At 39.5% G+C, this 20,171-nt stretch overlaps 1 protein-coding gene across 1 annotated transcript in view; it reads left to right on the forward strand.

Annotated features, from left to right (window-relative positions):
* HTR3B (5-hydroxytryptamine receptor 3B) overlaps positions 1 to 20,171 on the forward strand; it is a 37,790-nt gene that overhangs the window by 3,009 nt on the left and 14,610 nt on the right. Inside the window, 1 exon segment of the mRNA XM_047878196.1 lies at positions 3,178 to 3,338. Within this exon segment, the coding sequence (XP_047734152.1) occupies positions 3,178 to 3,338 (161 nt within the window).

Here is a 20,171-nt window from a genome sequence, read left to right on the forward strand (position 1 = left end):
TCTAAATGTGACAGAAAATGTGTTTTAATGGTGTCTAGTAATCCGTACTTGCCTATGAATCATATTGGGAACATGTGTTGCAGAAAAATCTGCCCTTTGGAATCTTTGCTGGGTTAATATCAAGATGATTTGTAAATGCAAGAGCACTGAACCAACCACCAATTCAAGGCCACTGCCTGGAGGTGATGTGTGCTGGGGTAAGAGGCCCAGGTTAGGAGACCTGTTTGGTTCCTACTCCACTACTCACCAGCCATGTAACTCTGAAGAAGCCAATTAGTCTCTTAGAGATTCAGTTCTCCTGTAAGTTAAATGTTTCTCTTGTATATTTGTGAAGATCTAATAAGATAACATTGTGAAATTGTAGGGTGCAATGCAAATGTAAGATACTTTTGACCTAAACACACACACACACACACACACACACACACACACACACACACAGAGAGAGAGAAAATAACAGCGGGCTGTTTCTACCCAGTCATGCACACCATGCAACATGTCAGTCTTCCTTTTGAAGGGTTACTCACTGCTATCCCTAATATTCTGGGGGAGTCAGGTCAGTGTAGTGTCATGATTAAGAGCTTGGGCTTTGGATCCAGATAACTTGTGTTTAAATTCCAACCTCTTCATTTGCAAGCTGTGGGACTTTGGGTGGTACTAACCTCACTGAGCCTGTAGTCCCTTACCTGTAGCAAAGTGACTCTGCATCGGGCTGTAGGGTACCTATGTCATAAGGCTGCTGTAAAAGCCAAATGAGATAATCCATGTCAATTGCTCTTAGCACAGTGCCTGGCATATGACACATATTCAGTCAGATTTGGGAATTCAATAGACCACACACCTAAATCTGAATGTCCTTGTAACCCCTCAGATAGATGTATAACTCTTTTTTTTAATAATCCTAGACATGACATACTCACTAAAGCAAGAACATCTCTTTTCATCAGAGTGCCCAGAACACTTTAAGATAGGTGTGAGAGTAATTTGTTAAATCAAGGAAAACGAATAATTCTATTGTATTCTTACCTTAAAAAAAAAAAATCTCTCTTCACCTAAAAGTGCTTCATAGCTCAGTCCCCTAACACATTCTACTTTCCAGAAATCTTACAAATAAATTATTAGCATCCACAGAGGCAGTGCTAACAAGGAATCTTTCCTGGGTCTGTGGATCATTTCCATCAGCTCTGTTGAAACATCACTGAACTGAGTCATTTAGTGCTTGTGTGAATGTCACATTAGCTTTCAAGGGGGCATAATTTACTGTTAATTAATGGTCACTTAAATCCTTAATCTCTCTCTTGTAATTGATCTTTCTCCTCAGGCAAATTTGCATTCATAGTAGAAATGTAATTTATTATTTCTTCCTGTTTTGAACAAAGAACTCTGCCCTTATAGTTTATTTCAGCATATTTTCATTTCCTTCTTATTTTTCTTCCTATCATTGCTTGTTTCTCTATTGTTCCTAGTTCTAGATTCCAGAACTTTCTCTTTTTACCCAAAGACTTTGACATGTTCTGGAAACTTATGTTATTCTATAGGGTATCTATGGATTGTTTCCTAGAAAAGATAGCAGAGGGAAATCTTTATGGGCAGAGGGTGTAGGGAAAACACATTCATTTCTCAGAATTATGCTTTCACTCTATCTCCGATAGTTTCCTGTATTGGAACATGCACATTTCAGTACTTCCCCGACTGGGACTTGAATTGGGAGCTTCCAAGCGAGGTGAAAGTGAAGTTGCCCAAAGCAAAGTTCATGGGAAAAGCACCAAACCAGCTTTGCTTTTATGCACCTGACTTCTCTCCCCTGGGGTACAACAGCAAGAAATGGTCTCAGGTGGAGAGGTTCACAGCACATTTTTTTGACAATCACAGTTCACAAAAACCTTAAAAATGACGCCTGATGCAAGCCACCTGCCTTAGTCCTGCATGCCTGAATAGCTGATCCCATTTTAGGCGTCTTCCTGGGTGAATAGTTAGGAAGTTAAACTGCTCATTAGCTTTGCAGCTCTGGTGGTAATGAAAGTGAATATTCCACTGCCCACAACGAGTCTGCATTTGCACCCCCAGCATCGTTGTTAGCATTTTGGTCACACTGACATTGATAAATCATAGAAATTGCTGCCCGTGGTAGCGAGTGACACGACATCATTCATAAAGAAACGGGTAGAAACAGGACTGTTGCACAGAGAGAAGAGATCTCATTTACAGTTTCCTGCTGGACCCTGCACACCTTCAGCGGCTCATCAAAATAACCATCAAAACCACTGAGAGGCGAGGTGAATTCACGCACAGGACACGACAGATAGATTTCACTCACGCACTGTGGCAGGAGGTGTGCAATTTGCTTCAGTCCAATGACTTAGCGAAGCTTTGAATCCCCCAGGAGCTGGCAGAGCTTGTGAGCAAAATATCTTTTTGCAATTCAGAGGAAGCACTCGCAAATTTGTCACTTCCAATTGTTGGTGCTCGCTTCCCGGGCTTCCTTTCCCCTGGCCTCCCCTGCCTCAACACCAATCACTGCTCCTCTGCAAATCAGGATTCCCAGGTCATAGAAAATGGTTGTTCTCTGGAACCAGAAAGAATTTTTTCCCAAAGCGGAGATCTCATTTTCTGACAAGCATGTTTTATTTAAAGACAGTTGAGTGCAAAAAGAGATTTTTTTTTTTTTGAGAAGAAAAGTGTGAATTGTAATCTCATTAATCCCATTATTGAGGAATCCACACAGATCTTTCGGTCCATTGGTTTGTCCATGTTCCTGCTTGGATTTTTTACTTAAACGTTGAATTGTGAATGGAAAATCAAAAGAAAAATCCAAATAGGACATAACTTGTGGCTGAGTGTATAGGAAGGTTTTTTTCTATGTAGGTGTAGGTGGGGGTGATACAGAAATAAAGGATTCTGTCTCGAAGACGCAAGACTGCTGTGAAAACAGAATTGTAGGTGAAGTTCAGATCCTTGGAGATCAGGTTGGTTTATTTATCTTTACAGTGAGATTTCTCTACTGGGCAGTTAGACCATCAGCTTGCTTTAAATAAGTGTCTGCCAGAAAGCCCACCAGCTGGCTATGAATTTAAGCAGATTGGGGTAAGCTGAAAACTATGTTCTGTTAGGAACCACCAAGTCCTGAACTGTCTGAAATCTCGTAAAGATACTAAGATGCTAAGTTTTGTTTTTCAGAAATACTAGTTACAGATACACCTCATCCCAGGAATTCTACTCTATATCGTCTCACCAAGCAGCTATTACAGAAATATCACAAGAAAGTGAGGCCAGTTCATGACCGGACTGAGGCCACCATGGTATACCTGGATGTATTTGTCCATGCCGTATTGGATGTGGTAAGGACCATCTTACCCTTTCTGATTCATGTTACCCTTTTGTAAAACTACCTGCTATTTACGCAGGAGCCTAGGAGATGTTTTATTCTTAAGACTCCAGTTGAGCTGGTAGGGAAGTTGCACTAGACTCATGTTAGCAGTAAGCGTGAGATAAAATACTTATTAGACACATGCTTTCTAGTCCCCAACTTGCAAGCTGAGATGCAGATAGTCTACAAATAGGAGTTTCATGGAATTAAGAGTTTTGTTTTAATTTTTTTAATGTTTATTTATTTTTGAGAGAGAGAGAGAGACAGGGTGTGAGTTGGGAGGGGCAGAGAAAGGGAGGCACAGAATCCGAAGCAGGCTCCAGGCTCTGAGCTGTCAGCACAGAGCCCAACGTAGTGCTTGAACTCACAAATGGTGAGGTCATGACCTGAGCTGAAGTCAAACACTTGACTGAGCCACCCAGGCACCCCAAGAGGTTTTAAGAATTATAGTCATACAATAGCCAGAGTATGGAAAGAACTCAAATGTCCACTGACGGATGAATGGATAAAGAAGATGTGGTATATATATATACAATGGAATATTACTCAGAAATCAAAAAGAATGAAATCTTGCCATTTGCAACTACGTGGATGGAACCAGAGGGTATTATGCTAAGCAAAATTAGTCAGAGAAAGACAAATATCATATGACTTCACTTGTGTGTGGAATTTAAGATACAAAACAGATGACCATAAGGGAAGGGAAGCAAAAATAATATAAAAACAAGGAGGGGGACAAAATGTAAGAGACTCTTGAATACAGAGAACAAACTGAGGGTTGCTGGAGGGGTTGTGGGTGGGGGATGGGCTAAATGGGCAAGGGGCATTAAGGAAGACACTTGTTGGCATGAGCCCTGAGTGTTATACATAGGAGATGAATCACTGAAATCTACTCCTGAAATCACTATTGCACTATATGCTAACTAACTTGGGTGTGGATTAATTAATTAATTAATTAAATTTAAAAAAAAAGAATGGTGGTCATAGATCAGTGTACACATTTTATGAGTTTGCTGACACCAAAAATAGCAATAGGTATGTTTTTTCCCCATGGCTCACGTTTTTTAGTGACAGTGGTAGATTTAAGAAAACATCTACTACTTATTTAAAAAAATTTTTTTAATGTTACTTTTGAGAGAGAGAGAGAGCACAAGCGGGAGAGGGGCAGAGAGAGAGGGAGATACAGAATTCGAAGCAGGCTCCATGCTCTGAGCTGTCAGCACAGAGCCCAGTGAGGGGCTTGAACTCACAAACTGTGAATCATGACCTGAGCCGAAGTCGGACGTCTAACTGAGCCACCCAGGCACCCCTACGTCTACCACTTACTGCCTGAAATTGAGGAAAAGAAAAAAGTGCCCTGGTGTCTTGAGTTTATACCTAACGTATTTGATAAGGATGGTGAGGGAAGTTTGTGTATAAAACTGTCTCTCCTTCTATATCTAAAGAGGGGGTTGTCGCAGGAATCAAATGAGAGAATTCATGGAAAGCAGTTAGCAGAGGTCTCAGTACACCCTCAGTAAATGGTGGCTTACCCCTGCTCCTCTCTCTTCTTAATTACAAAATTTCCAGTATCAATAGGTCCCAGATTTATTTTGATTTTTCTTATGAGCAGACCTTACTGAGCTTGTTTGTTAATATAGTTTAATATTTTTTTCAAGTTACTGCTCAAACTTTTTTTCTAATTAAGGTAGGTATAACATACATATGTGGAAATGCACGGATCTTAAGTGCACAGTCCAATGAGTTCTGGTAATTGGGTGTACCCATAGAATCCACACCCCTGTCAATATAACAGACCTTTCCATCGCCCCAGGAAGGTCCCTCATTGCCTGCCTGCCCAGTCAGTTCCCATCCCCTCTACCCACAGAGACAACTGCTGTTCTGATTTCTTTCACCATAGATTATTTTTGCCAGTTCTAGAATTTCATTGAATGAAATTTTATTGTGTTGTCCTCTATTGTGTCTGGAGTTTTTCACTCAGCATCATGTTTTTGAGGTTCACTCATGTTGTGTATATCAGTAGTTTTTCTCTTATTCTTTTGTTTTTTAAAAATTTTTTAATTTACTTTTTTTTTCTCTTCTTTTTTTTTTTTTATGAAATTTATTGACAAATTGGTTTCCATACAACACCCAGTGCTCATCCCAAAAGGTGCCCTCCTCAGTACCCATCACCCACCCTCCCCTCCCTCCCACCCTCCATCAACCCTCAGTTCTCGGTTTTTAACAGTCTCTTATGCTTTGGCTGTCTCCCACTCTAACCTCTTTTTTTTTTTTTCCTTCCCCTCCCCCATGGGTTCCCGGTAAGTTTCTCAGGATCCACATAAGAGTGAAACCATATGGTATCTGTCTTTCTCTGTATGGCTTATTTCACTTAGCATCACACTCTCCAGTTCCATCCACGTTGCTACAAAAGGCCATATTTCATTTTTTCTCATTGCCACGTAATATTCCATTGTGTATATAAACCACAGTTTCTTTATCCATTCATCAGTTGATGGACATTTAGGCTCTTTCCATAATTTGGCTATTGTTGAGAGTGCTGCTATGAACATTGGGGTACAAGTGGCCCTATGCATCAGTACTCCTGTATCCCTTGGATAAATTCCTAGCAGTGCTATTGCTGGGTCATAGGGTAGGTCTATTTTTAATTTTCTGAGGAACCTCCACACTGCTTTCCAGAGCGGCTGCACCAATTTGCATTCCCACCAACAGTGCAAGAGGGTTCCCGTTTCTCCACATCCTCTCCAGCATCTATAGTCTCCTGATTTGTTCATTTTGGCCACTCTGACTGGCGTGAGGTGATACCTGAGTGTGGTTTTGATTTGTATTTCCCTGATAAGGAGCGACGCTGAATCTTTTCATGTGCCTGTTGGCCATCCGGATGTCTTCTTTAGAGAAGTGTCTATTCATGTTTTCTGCCCATTTCTTCACTGGGTTATTTGTTTTTCGGGTGTGGAGTTTGGTGAGCTCTTTATAGATTTTGGATACTAGCCCTTTGTCCGATATGTCATTTGCGAATATCTTTTCCCATTCCGTTGGTTGCCTTTTAGTTTTGTTGGTTGTTTCCTTTGCTGTGCAGAAGCTTTTTATCTTCATAAGGTCCCAGTAATTCACTTTTGCTTTTAATTCCCTTGCCTTTGGGGATGTGTCGAGTAAGAGATTGCTACGGCTGAGGTCAGAGAGGTCTTTTCCTGCTTTCTCCTCTAAGGTTTTGATGGTTTCCTGTCTCACATTTAGGTCCTTTATCCATTTTGAGTTTATTTTTGTGAATGGTGTGAGAAAGTGGTCTAGTTTCAACCTTCTGCATGTTGCTGTCCAGTTCTCCCAGCACCATTTGTTAAAGAGGCTGTCTTTTTTCCATTGGATGTTCTTTCCTGCTTTGTCAAAGATGAGTTGGCCATACGTTTGTGGGTCTAGTTCTGGGGTTTCTATTCTATTCCATTGGTCTATGTGTCTGTTTTGGTGCCAATACCATGCTGTCTTGATGATGACAGCTTTGTAGTAGAGGCTAAAGTCTGGGATGGTGATGCCTCCTGCTTTGGTCTTCTTCTTCAAAATTCCTTTGGCTATTCGGGGCCTTTTGTGGTTCCATATGAATTTTAGGATTGCTTGTTCTAGTTTCGAGAAGAATGCTGGTGCAATTTTGATTGGGATTGCATTGAATGTGTAGATAGCTTTGGGTAGTATTGACATTTTGACAATATTTATTTTTCCAATCCATGAGCAGGAAATGTCTTTCCATTTCTTTAAATCTTCTTCAATTTCCTTCATAAGCTTTCTATAATTTTCAGCATACAGATCCTTTACATCTTTGGTTAGATTTATTCCTAGGTATTTTATGCTTCTTGGTGCAATTGTGAATGGGATCAGTTTCTTTATTTGTCTTTCTGTTGCTTCATTGTTAGTGTATAAGAATGCAATTGATTTCTGTACATTGATTTTGTATCCTGCAACTTTGCTGAATTCCTGTATCAGTTCTAGCAGACTTTTGGTGGAGTCTATCGGATTTTCCATGTATAATATCATGTCATCTGCAAAAAGCGAAAGCTTGACTTCATCTTTGCCAATTTTGATGCCTTTGATTTCCTTTTGTTGTCTGATTGCTGATGCTAGAACTTCCAGCACTATGTTAAACAGCAGCGGTGAGAGTGGGCATCCTTGTCGTGTTCCTGATCTCAGGGAAAAAGCTCTCAGTTTTTCCCCGTTGAGGATGATGTTAGCTGTGGGCTTTTCATAAATGGCTTTTATGATCTTTAAGTATGTTCCTTCTATCCCGACTTTCTCAAGGGTTTTTATTAAGAAAGGGTGCTGGATTTTGTCCAAGGCCTTTTCTGCATCGATTGACAGGATCATATGGTTCTTCTCTTTTTTTTTGTTAATGTGATGTATCACATTGATTGATTTGCGAATGTTGAACCAGCCCTGCATCCCAGGAATGAATCCCACTTGATCATGGTGAATAATTCTTTTTATATGCCGTTGAATTCGATTTGCTAGTATCTTATTGAGAATTTTTGCATCCATATTCATCAGGGATATTGGCCTGTAGTTCTCTTTTTTTACTGGGTCTCTGTCTGGTTTAGGAATCAAAGTAATACTGGCTTCATAGAATGAGTCTGGAAGTTTTCCTTCCCTTTCTATTTCTTGGAATAGCTTGAGAAGGATAGGTATTATCTCTGCTTTAAACGTCTGGTAGAACTCCCCTGGTAAGCCATCTGGTCCTGGACTCTTATTTGTTGGGAGATTTTTGATAACCGATTCAATTTCTTCGCTGGTTATGGGTCTGTTCAAGCTTTCTATTTCCTCCTGATTGAGTTTTGGAAGAGTGTGGGTGTTCAGGAATTTGTCCATTTCTTCCAGGTTGTCCAATTTGTTGGCATATAAGTTTTCATAGTATTCCCTGATAATTGTTTGTATCTCTGAGGGATTGGTTGTAATAATTCCATTTTCATTCATGATTTTATCTATTTGGGTCATCTCCCTTTTCTTTTTGAGAAGCCTGGCTAGAGGTTTGTCAATTTTGTTTATTTTTTCAAAAAACCAACTCTTGGTTTCGTTGATCTGCTCTACAGTTTTTTTAGTTTCTATATTGTTTATTTCTGCTCTGATCTTTATTATTTCTCTTCTTCTGCTGGGTTTGGGGTGTCTTTGCTCTTCTGCTTCTAGTTCCTTTAGGTGTGCTGTTAGAGTTTGTATTTGGGATTTTTCTTGTTTCTTGAGATAGGACTGGATGGCAATGTATTTTCCTCTCAGGACTGCCTTCGCTGCGTCCCAAAGCGTTTGGATTGTATTTTCGTTTTCGTTTGTTTCCATATATTTTTTAATTTCTTCTCTAATTGCCTGGTTGACCCACTCATTTGTTAGTAGGGTGTTCTTTAACCTCCATGCTTTTGGAGGTTTTCCAGACTTTTTTCTGTGGTTGATTTCAAGCTTCATAGCATTGTGGTCTGAAAGTAAGCATGGTATAATTTCAATTCTTGTAAACTTATGAAGGGCTGTTTTGTGACCCAGTATATGATCTATCTTGGAGAATGTTCCATGTGCACTCGAGAAGAAAGTATATTCTGTTGCTTTGGGATGCAGAGTTCTAAATATATCTGTCAAGTCCATCTGATCCAATGTCTCATTCAGGGCCCTTGTTTCTTTATTGACCGTGTGTCTAGATGATCTATCCATTTCTGCAAGTGGGGTGTTAAAGTCCCCTGCAATTACCACATTCTTATCAATAAGGTTGCTTATGTTTATGAGTAATTGTTTTATATATTTGGGGGCTCCGGTGTTCGGCGCATAGACATTTATAATTGTTACCTCTTCCTGATGGATAGACCCTGTAACTATTATATAATGTCCTTCTTCATCTCTTGTTACAGCCTTTAATTTAAAGTCTAGTTTGTCTGATATAAGTATGGCTACTCCAGCTTTCTTTTGGCTTCCAGTCGCATGATAAATAGTTCTCCATCCCCTCACTCTCAATCTAAAGGTGTCCTCAGGTCTAAAATGAGTCTCTTGTAGACAGCAAATAGATGGGTCTTGTTTTTTTATCCATTCTGATACCCTATGTCTTTTGGTTGGCGCATTTAATCCATTTACATTCAGTGTTATTATAGAAAGATACGGGTTTAGAGTCATTGTGATGTCTGTATGTGTTATGCTTGTAGTGATGTCTCTGGGACTTTGTCTCACAGGGTCCCCCTTAGGATCTCTGGTAGGGCTGGTTTAGTGGTGACAAATTCCTTCAGTTTTTGTTTGTTCGGGAAGACCTTTATCTCTCCTTCTATTCTAAATGACAGACTTGCTGGATAAAGGATTCTCGGCTGCATATTTTTTCTGTCTAGCACCCTGAAAATCTCGTGCCAATTCTTTCTGGCCTGCCAAGTTTCAAAAGAGAGATCAGTCACGAGTCTTATAGGTCTCCCTTTATATGTGAGGGCACGTTTACCCCTTGCTGCTTTCAGAATTTTCTCTTTATCCTTGTATTTTGCCAGTTTCACTATGATATGTCGTGCAGAAGATCGATTCAAGTTCCGTCTGAAGGGAGTTCTCTGTGCCTCTTGGATTTCAATGCCTTTTTCCTTCGCCAGTTCAGGGAAGTTCTCAGCTATTATTTCTTCAAGTACCCCTTCAGCACCTTTCCCTCTCTCTTCCTCCTCTGGGATACCAATTATGCGTATATTATTTCTCTTTAGTGCATCACTTAGTTCTCTAATTTTCCCCTCATACTCCTGGATTTTTTTATCTCTCTTTTTCTCAGCTTCCTCTTTTTCCATAACTTTATCTTCTAGTTCACCTATTCTCTCCTCTGCCTCTTCAAGCCGAGCTGTGGTGGTTTCCATTTTGTTATGCATTTCGTTTAAAGCGTTTTTCAGCTCCTCGTGACTGTTCCTTAGTCCCTTGATCTCTGTAGCAAGAGATTCTCTGCTGTCCTGGATACTGTTTTCAAGCCCAGCGATTAATTTTATGACTATTATTCTAAATTCACTTTCTGTTATGTTATTTAAGTCCTTTTTGATCAGCTCATTAGCTGTTGTTATTTCCTGGAGATTCTTCTGAGGGGAATTCTTCTGCTTGGTCATTTTGGATAGTCCCTGGCGTGGTGAGGACCTGCAGGGCACTTCCCCTGTGCTGTGGTGTATAACTGGAGTTGGTGGGCGGGGCCGCAGTCAGACCTGATGTCTGCCCCCAGCCCACCGCTGGGGCCACAGTCAGACTGGTGTGTGCCTTCTCTTCCCCTCTCCTAGGGGCGGGATTCACTGTGGGGTGGTGTGGCTCGTCTGGGCTACTTGCACCCTGCCAGGCTTGTGATGCTAGGGATCTGGCGTATTAGCTGGGGTGGGTAGGCAAGGTGCACGGGGGCAGGAGGGGCAGGCTTAGATCGCTTCTCCTTAGGTGATCCACTTCAGGAGGGGCCCTGTGGCAGCGGGAGGGAGTCAGATCCGCTGCCGGAGGTTTGGTGGTTTGGCTCCGCAGAAGCGCAGAGTTGGGTGTTTGCGCGGAGCGAGCAAGTTCCCCGGCAGGAACAGGTTCTCTTTGGGATTTCGGCTGGGGGATGGGCGGGGGAGATGGCGCTGGCGAGCGCCTTTGTTCCCCACCAAACTGAGCTCTGTTGTCAGGGGGCTCAGCAGCTCTCCCTCCCTTTGTCCTCCAGCCTTCCCGCTTTCCGAGCAGAGCTGTTAACTTATGACCTCCCAGACGCTAAGTCGCGCTTGTTGTGGGAACACAGTCCGTCAGGCCCCTCCGCTTTTGCCAGCCAGACTCGGGGGCTCTGCTTGGCCGGTGAGCCGCCCCTCCGCCCCGGCTCCCTCCCGCCAGTCCGTGGAGCGCGCACCGCCTCGCCGCCCTTCCTACCCTCTTCCGCGGGCCTCTTGTCTGCGTTTGGCTCCGGCGACTCCGTTCTGCTAATCCTCTGTTGTTTTCTGGGTTATTTAGGCAGGTGTAGATGGAATCTAAGTGATCAGCAGGACGTGCGGTGAGCCCAGCGTCCTCCTAAGCCGCCATCTTGCCGAAAGTGTCTTTAATTTACTTTTGAGAGAGGTAGTGCAAGAGGGCACCAGAGGATCCGAAGCAGTGTCTGCGCAGTCTGACAGCAAGCAGTGTGCCCGAGGTGGGGCTGGAACTCAAAAATTGTGAGATCCTGACCTGAGCCGAAATGAAGAGTCGGGCACTTAACTGACTGAGCCACCCAGGTGCCCCTAATGGAGTCCATTTTAAACCAGCTCGTTAAGGGGCGCCTGGGTGGCTCAGTTGGTTGAGCGTCTGACTTCGGCTCGGGTCATGATCTCACGGTTTGTGAGTTCGAGCCCCGCATCAGGCTCTGTGCTGACGGCTTGGAGCCTGGAGCCAGCTTCAGATTCTGTGTCTCCCTCTCTCTTCCCCGCTCATGCTCTGTCTCTCAAAATTGAGTAAACATTAAAAAAAATTAAAAAAAAAAAAATAAACCAGCTCGCTAGTTGTGGTTAGTGCTTTCTAGGTCCTAGGACATCTTCGCTGCTCCAAGTTCACAGACATCATTTTCCTGTATTTTCTGTCAGAAGATTTACAGCTCCTTACCTTTAGTTCTATGATCTATTAAGAATTAATCTTTGTGATGGTGTGTGATATAGATCAAGGTTTTTATCATTGTTTTTGTGTTTTGGTTTGGTTTGGGTTTTTGCATTTAAACAGGAGTTGTTTCAGCCTTGTTTTTTCGCCCATTGAATTGCTTGATGCCTTGATTGAAAATTAAATTGACTGTTAAGTGTCAGGCTCTTTCTCTTGAAATCAGGCAGTGTAAGTCCTTGGACTTTGTTCTTCATTTTTGAGATAGCTTTTTAGGACCTTTGCATTTCTACATAAATTTTATACTCAGTTTGTCAGTTTCTATTTTTTAAAAAAAACTGCTGGGAGTTTGTTTAGAATGATATGGCATCTACAGAGTAATTTACGAAAGAATTAACATTTTAATAGTATTAAATATTATTCTAGTCCTTGAATATATTATGTTGTTCCATTTATTTGGGTCTTCAACAGTGTTTTATAATTTTCAATGTAGAAGCTTTACACATATTTCTATTAAATGTATCCCAAAGTATTTTTGATGCTGCTATAAATGTTACTTGAAATTTTTTAATTTTCTATTTGTTATTATAGAGAAATAGGAATTTTGCCTGTTGACTTTGTATGCCTTACTAAATTTACTTATTCTAGTAGTTTTTTTTTTGTAGATTAATGTTGTCTGCATACACAATCATGTCATCTGCACATGGTTTTGCTTCTTCCTTTCTGATCTGTTTATGCTCTTTATTTTTTCATTGCCAAATTGTACTGCCTAAGACTTCTACAGCGTTAACAGAAGCAGTGAGAGCAGACATCCTTGTTTATTCCCATTCTCAGGGGAAAATTTTTCACCATTAGGTATGATGTTAACTATAGCTTTTTCATAGATGTTCGTTATCAAGTTGAGGAAGTTCCTTCCTATTTCTTGTACACTGAGAGTTGTGTTTTGTTTTTTTTTAATCATGACTACATATTGAATTACATCAAATGTTTTTTCTCCATCTATTTGGAGAGCAGATAACTTTTCTGTTTTATGCAGTTACTAGGGTAAATTATTTTGATTTTCAAATGTTAATCATCCTTGCATTCCTAGGATAAACCCCATTTAATCTTGATATGTTATCCTTTTTCTATATTTCTGGATTTAAATTCCTACTTAATACAGGTTGTGTCTATGTTAATGAGGAGTATTGGGCAGCAGTTTTTATTTCTTGTAATGTGCATGTCTGGTTTTGATACCAGGGTTATGTTGGCCTTAAAAAAACTAGTTAAAAAATGTTTCTGCTTCAATTTTCTGAAGGAGTTGTTTAATGTGGATATTTTTCTTTCTTTTAAAAAAATTTTTTTGAGTTTATTTATTCAAGAGAGAACAAGTGCAAGCAGGGGAGGAACAGAGAGAGAGGGAGAGAGAGAGAATCAGAAGCAGGCTCCACTCCCTGTCAGTGTGGAGCCTGATGTGGGGCTCGATCCCACCAACCATGAGATCATGACCTGAGCTGAAATCAAGAGTCTGCTGCTTAACCGATTAAGCCCCTCAGGTGCCCGTATGTTTTTCTTTCTTAATGTTTGATAGAAGTCACCAGTAAAACCATCTAGGATTGGAATTTTCTTTGTGAGAAGATATTGAAATGTGAATTCGTGGGTGCCTGGATGGCTCAGTTGATTGAGTCTCGGACTCTTGATTTCAGCTCAGATCATGATCCCACGGTCATGGGATTGAACCCTGATTCAGGCTCCTCACTGAGCATGGAGACTGCTTAAGATTCTCTCTCTTTCACTCTGCCCCGTCTCCCACTCTCGCTTGCTCCCTCCCTCCCTCTCTCTCTCAAAAACAAGTGTGCGTTCAATTTAATTAACATGTGTAAGAATGTTTATATTTCCTATTTCTTCTTGTGTCACTTTTAGTAGTTTGTATTTTTAAAGGGATTTATTTTATCCAAGTTGTCATATTCATTCATTTACAATATTGCCTTTTTCATTCCTCATGTTGGTAATTTGTGTTTTCTTTTATTTTCCCTTAACCAATATTGTGAAAGCTTTATCAGTTTTACTTATTTTTTTTCAAAGAACCAAATATTGGCTTTGAATTTTATCTATTGTTTTTTTATTTCATTGATATCTGCTCTTTATTTGTTTTCTTTCTTCTACTTACATTTAATTTGTTTTTCTTTACTTAGTTTCTTAAAGTGGAAGCTTAGAGCTTTGATTTTAAACCTTTTTCTTTTTAATTTTAGCAATTATGGCCGTAAATTTCCCTCTAAGCACTGCTTTAACTGTATTGTACAAGATTTTGAGCATCTTAAAATTGAGATATAAGTTACATAAAATGAAACATCTTTTTACTTTTTTATTTTTTTTAAGTGTTCATTTATTTTTGAGAGAGAGCAAGCACACATGAGCACACATGAGCTGAGGGAGGGGCAGAGAGAGAGGGAGACACAGAATCCGAAGCAGGTTCCAGGCTCTGAGCTGTCAGCACAGAACCCGATGCAGGGTTAAAATTCACAAACTGTGAGATCATGACCTGAGCCAAAATTGGACATTGAACCGACTGAGCCACCCAGGCACCCTGAAACACCTTTTATTTTTTATTTAATTTATTTAAATTTTTTTTTAACATTTATTTATTTTTGAGACAGAGAGAGACAGAGCATGAACAGGGGAGGGTCAGAGAGAGAGGGAGACACAGAATCTGAAACAGGCTCCAGGCTCTGAGCTGTCAGCACAGAGCCGGACGCGGGGCTCGAACTCACAGACTGTGAGATCATGACCTGAGCCGAAGTCAGACGTTTAACCGACCAAGCCACCCAGGCGCCCCTGAAACACCTTTTAAAACACCACTCACTTCCCCCTAACCCCAATACCTGGCAACCAGTGATCTTACCTTTTTCACTATAGTTTTGCCTTTCCAGAAAGCCATATAAATGGAATCATGATATTTTACACTTTTTTTTGGCTTCTTCCATGTGGCATGCTGCCTTGGAGACAACCCACGTTTTGCTGTAGAGTCAGTAGCATTCTGTTGTGCGAGTGTCCTGCAATTGGTTTATCTGTTTACCAGTTTTTGGACATGTGGGTTGTTTCCAGTGTGGGGAAATTATGAGTAAAGCCACTATACACATTTGCATATGTTTTCACTTCTCTTGGATAAATACTTAGATGTAGGATTGTGAGTTGTATGATAAGCTTGTGTTTAACTTTGTAAGATACTACCATACTGTTTCCCAAAGTGGCTGTATCATTTTGCATTCCACCTGCAATGTGTGAGAGTTTCAGTTCCTCCACATGATTGCTAGCACTTGATATTGTCAATCTTTGTAAACGTTAACCATTCTGGTAGATTTGTGGTGATAGCTCACTGTGTTTTTTTAACTTTCATTTCAGTAAAGACTAATGACCTTGAATATCTTTTTGAGCTCTAATTTGCCAGTTGATATCTCTTTTGGTAAAATGCTCAGATCTTTTACCCAGTTTTAAATAGTGTTGCTTATTATGTTATTGAATTTCAGGAGTTCTTTATATATTTTGAGTCTATTTCTAGACTCTGTTCTGTCCAACTAATCAGTGTCTCTCCCTCCATCAGTACACTGTCTCAATTACTGCAGCATTACAGAAAACTTGAAATCAGAGCATGTTTTCCAACCTTGTTCTTTTGTTTGAAAATCATTTTGACTCTTATAGGTCCTTTGCATTTTCATATAAACTTTAGAGTCAATTTCTATTTAAAAAACTGCTGGAATTTTTGTTGAGATTGCATTAAATCTATAGGTCAATTTGAGGAGAATCAACATCTTTAACAAAAGTCTTCCAATCCGTGAGCCCATTTTATCTCTCCATTTATTTAGTCCCTTCATTTCTCCTCGTAATATTTTGTAGTTTTTAGTGCTTTACACATAATTGTTAAGGTGTATCCCTATTTCACATTTTTTGTTATTCTATAAATGGTATTTAAAAATGAATCTCTGCCTAGCATACAAAAATACAGTTGATTTATATGTATTGGCCTTGAATCCTGTGGCCTTACGATACCTTATTAGTTTTAGAGGCTTTTTTGTAGATTCTTTCAGATTTTCTGTGTAGAAGATCATGTTGTCTATGAATAAAGACAGTTTTTCTTCTTTATTCCCACTCTTTATACCTGTATTTCCTTTTATTGCCTGTTGCACTGGCTTGAACCTACAGTACAATGTTGAATAGAAGGGTTTACTATTCCATAAATATCAATTTGATAAAAGTATTCGATAGTATTAATAAAATCTTCTCTAACTTTTTAAATTTTTGTTGCTTTATTAATTTCATAGTGAGGAGTGTTAAAATCCCCAACTATAACTGTGCTTTATTTATCTGCTCTGTTGTTAGGTGAGTATACATTTAGAATTGCATGCCTTCCTGATGAACAGATCCTTGTATCATTATGAAATGCCCCTCTTCATATCTAGTAATACTCTTTTTCTTGAAGTTTTTCTCATGCTTACTTTTTGCATGGCGTGTGTCTTGCCATCCTCTTATTTTCCATCTCTCCGCATGACATTGTATTCAAAGTCATTTCTTGGAGACAACATATAGTTGGGTCTTGCTTTTTTTTTTTTTTTTTGGTCAACTTTTATTTTGAAATAATTATAAATTTACAGGAAGTTGCAAATAAATTTATAGGGAGGTTCTGTGCACCCTTTACCCTACATCCCCCAATGTTAACATCTTAGGCAAATAGAGTATTGGTACTAGAAATCGACATTGGTTCAATCCACAGAGTTTATTCAGATTTCTCCAGTTTTACATATATTCATTTGTCTCTGTGTGTGTGAGCTTCTATGCAACTTTATCATGTGTGTAACTTTGTGTGACCACCACTACCACACATTAAGCAACACAGTCATTACCATGGGGCTACCTGGTTCTGCTCCTTTATAGCCACATCCCTGTCCCTGCCCCCTATTCCTAACCAGTGGCAACCAATAAATCTCTCTTCCATCTTTGTATTTATGTTATTTTAAGAATATCACATAGGGGAGCCTTGGTGGCTTAGTTGGTCAGGAGTCAGACTCTTGATTTCAGCTCAGGTCATGATCTCACAGTTCATGGGTTCAAGCTCCCCATCAGGCTCTGGGCCCACAGCACGGAGCCTGCTTGGAATTCTCTCTCTCCCACTCTCTCTCTTTTTGCCCCTCCCCCACTCACTTTCTCTGTCTCTCTCTCAAAATAAATAAATTTAAAAAAAAAAAGAATATAAATGCAAAGATACAGTATGTAACCCTTCGAGATAGGGTTTTCATTCAGTGTAATTCCCTTCAGGTTCATCCAAGTTGTCCATAGTCTTCAGTTCATTGTGTTTGTTGCTGAGTAGTACCCCAGGGCATTGCTTTTTTTTAACCTGTCTATCTGTGCATTTTAACTGAAGCATTTCATCCATTTACCAATACTTTCTATTTGTTCTCTAGTTGGGCCATCTGTTTTTGTTAAGAAAATATTTTTTTTAATATTTGATTTTAGTTCTTCTATTGGCTTTTTAGCCTGCCTCTGAATCATTTTTTTTAGCTGTTGTTTTAGGGATTCCCATTTCCATCATTCATTTAATACAGTTTACTTAGAATTAATGTTATTATCCTTTACATACATTGTACAAATCTTGCAATAGTAACATTTCATTTACCTGCTCCACTGACTTTTTTACTATTTTTGCCTTCAACTTTACATTTACATACATAATATACCCCACAATACAATGTTAGTATTTTAATGTACTTTGTTAAAATCACTTAGTAATTTCTCTTTATTTAAATAGAGGTAGTTTTCTATGTTAATATCTTAGTGCTGTGCTGGGAGTCATAGACTGATTTTTTTGTGACTGAGAATTAGGCATTGTAATTGATGAAAAACATAATTTGAAACTGAAAGTATAATCAATATAACAGGGTTTAAATTATTTTTTTTTGTCTGATGCAAGATATTTTAGCATAATTTTCCTCCAGCTTAGATAAATCCCCAATCATTGTTTCTTTGCAAACAGGAACATTTAAATGATACACACACACACACACACACACACACACACACACACACAAATCTCAGTTTTAGCAAAAGTACTAGATCTAAGATCCTAGAAAATATTATTTAATACATGCCAGGAAATATCCACCCCTCCTCCAAAGGCCTAGTCTTACAGAAAGCTCCAACAGAAAACTCCCTTAAATGCTCTCTGTAATTGGATATTGAACTAAAATTCTTGAGACTTAATTTCCTGGGGCTATATTTTCACCTACTTAAGAAACGTCAGTCTTTGCTGGTTGTCTGTGAGCTATTATGACTGCGTCGTTTACCAGACATTGTACAGTGGGAATAGCATGATTTGAATTGAGTAAAGACACATGAGATGAACCATGTCATGTGAAACCCTGGGGCAGATGTATAATCAGCCTTGAGTAAGGGAATAAGAGAGGCCTTCTAGGTCCCTCCACATCCTCCCACTTTTTATTTCATATTGATTTAGATAAAGTAGAATTGCTCAGGCTTTCCTTTAGAGGCTTATTAGGAGATAAATATAGAAAAGGAGTTAAGTTCTATATTCATATTTTCCCTTAAAACAACTGTATCAAATTGGAATTTTTTTTTTACCTAATTCTTTCTTTCTATCCCGATAAAAGTAAATAAAACCAGATTCCTTACGGTAGTTAAGGAGAACACCATTACTTTTTCAAAGATATGTTTTTCTCCACTGTTGTGGAATATACGAATTTTTTACTAGAATACATTAGACATACCCCTGTTACTGGATAAGACAGACTTTCCTTAGAAATTTGGAAAAATATTATATTCTATCCCTCTAGTTTTATCCCTGTCTACTGTCTTAGCCTTATCACCTCAATACTACAATGAAATCAACTCCTTGTTGTTTCCTGCCTGTATGCTGTTTCCTCCACTAAATGTCTTTGTCTTCCTTCTCCATCCGTAAAATATTCTAGTCCTTCAAATCTCCACTTCTGAGAAAGATTTCCCTCAATTCTGCAAGCTGACAGCAATATCTCCTCCCTTTAAATCCACAGAAGTCTGTATATATTTTTTAAATTTTTTAAATATTTATTTATTTTTGAGAGAGAGACAGAGCGTAAGTGGAGGAGGGGTAGAGAGAGACAGAGACACAGAATCCAAAGCAGGCTCCAGGCTCTGAGCTGTCAGCACAGAGCCCAATGCGGGGCTCAGACTCAACGAACTGTGGGATCATGACCTGAGCCGAAGTTGGACGCTTACCCGATTGAGCCACCCAGGTGTCCCAAGTCTATATATTTCTTAACACACATAGTGATTTGTTAAAATGTCACATACCCTAATTTATTAATAAGCTTCTCAAGGGAAGGACTTGCTTACTCATATTCATATTTCCCATATTATGCAGCACAGCATATCTTGCTTCAAAGATACTGGATAGATATTTGTCAAGCAATTAATTAATCAAAATACATAAGTGCCAATTTTAGTACCGCCATTATGAATGGCTTCGTCTAATAGGCTTTGCGAATGTCTCTATTACATTCAGCAGGGCCAAGCCTAGAGTCCATCCTGGAGGCAGGGTTGGTTTGGAAGGACTTGATGACATGGCACACAGAATCAGCCAAGGACACCCCCAGTGTGAATAGATAACTTGTTGGGTGCATCTGGCGGCAGCTGAGCTGCTGGCAACTTTTGTTTGGCGTGAAGAGCTTTCAGCCCAGCTCTCATTGTGGCACCTCGCTTCCATTATGTTTTGCCTCCTGTTTTGTTTATATGAAAGACTACAGTCTTGTCTTAGAATTTCTGGGTATTATGAGTACCTTAGGGAAATCTGATTATAGAGATAATCTACTCAACAGTGAAGAGTTTCAATTTGTTTCTATTGAGTTTTGTCAATTCCGAATCCCAGATACCTTTGTCTTCCAGCCCATTGACTAGAGCCTCCCAGCCAGACGTTGAGGCATCTGTTTCTATAGTCTTCCGAACTGGGAAAGATAAATAAGAATGTGCGGGAATTATCTGTGTATTTGCTAACCACCAATTTAGATCTAAATAGACTCCCTCTGTTAGGAAGACTAATGAATTCCAATTCTCTGAAATATCCTTTGCTTTTAACAAGCAAGATGGAAGGTAGCTAAAGAAAAAAGAGAGGGAGAGAGAGAGAGAGAGATACACAGAGGGAAGAGCTGTGAATAATGCCACCAGAGAACCAATTATGTTCACCAGCTGGCATTGAGAAACTTGTTTCCTGTGACAAAAAAAAAAAAAAAAAAAAAAAAGATTTCAG

Source organism: Prionailurus viverrinus, chromosome D1 (assembly GCF_022837055.1).
Source record: "Prionailurus viverrinus isolate Anna chromosome D1, UM_Priviv_1.0, whole genome shotgun sequence".
Taxonomy (NCBI): Eukaryota; Metazoa; Chordata; class Mammalia; order Carnivora; family Felidae; genus Prionailurus; species Prionailurus viverrinus.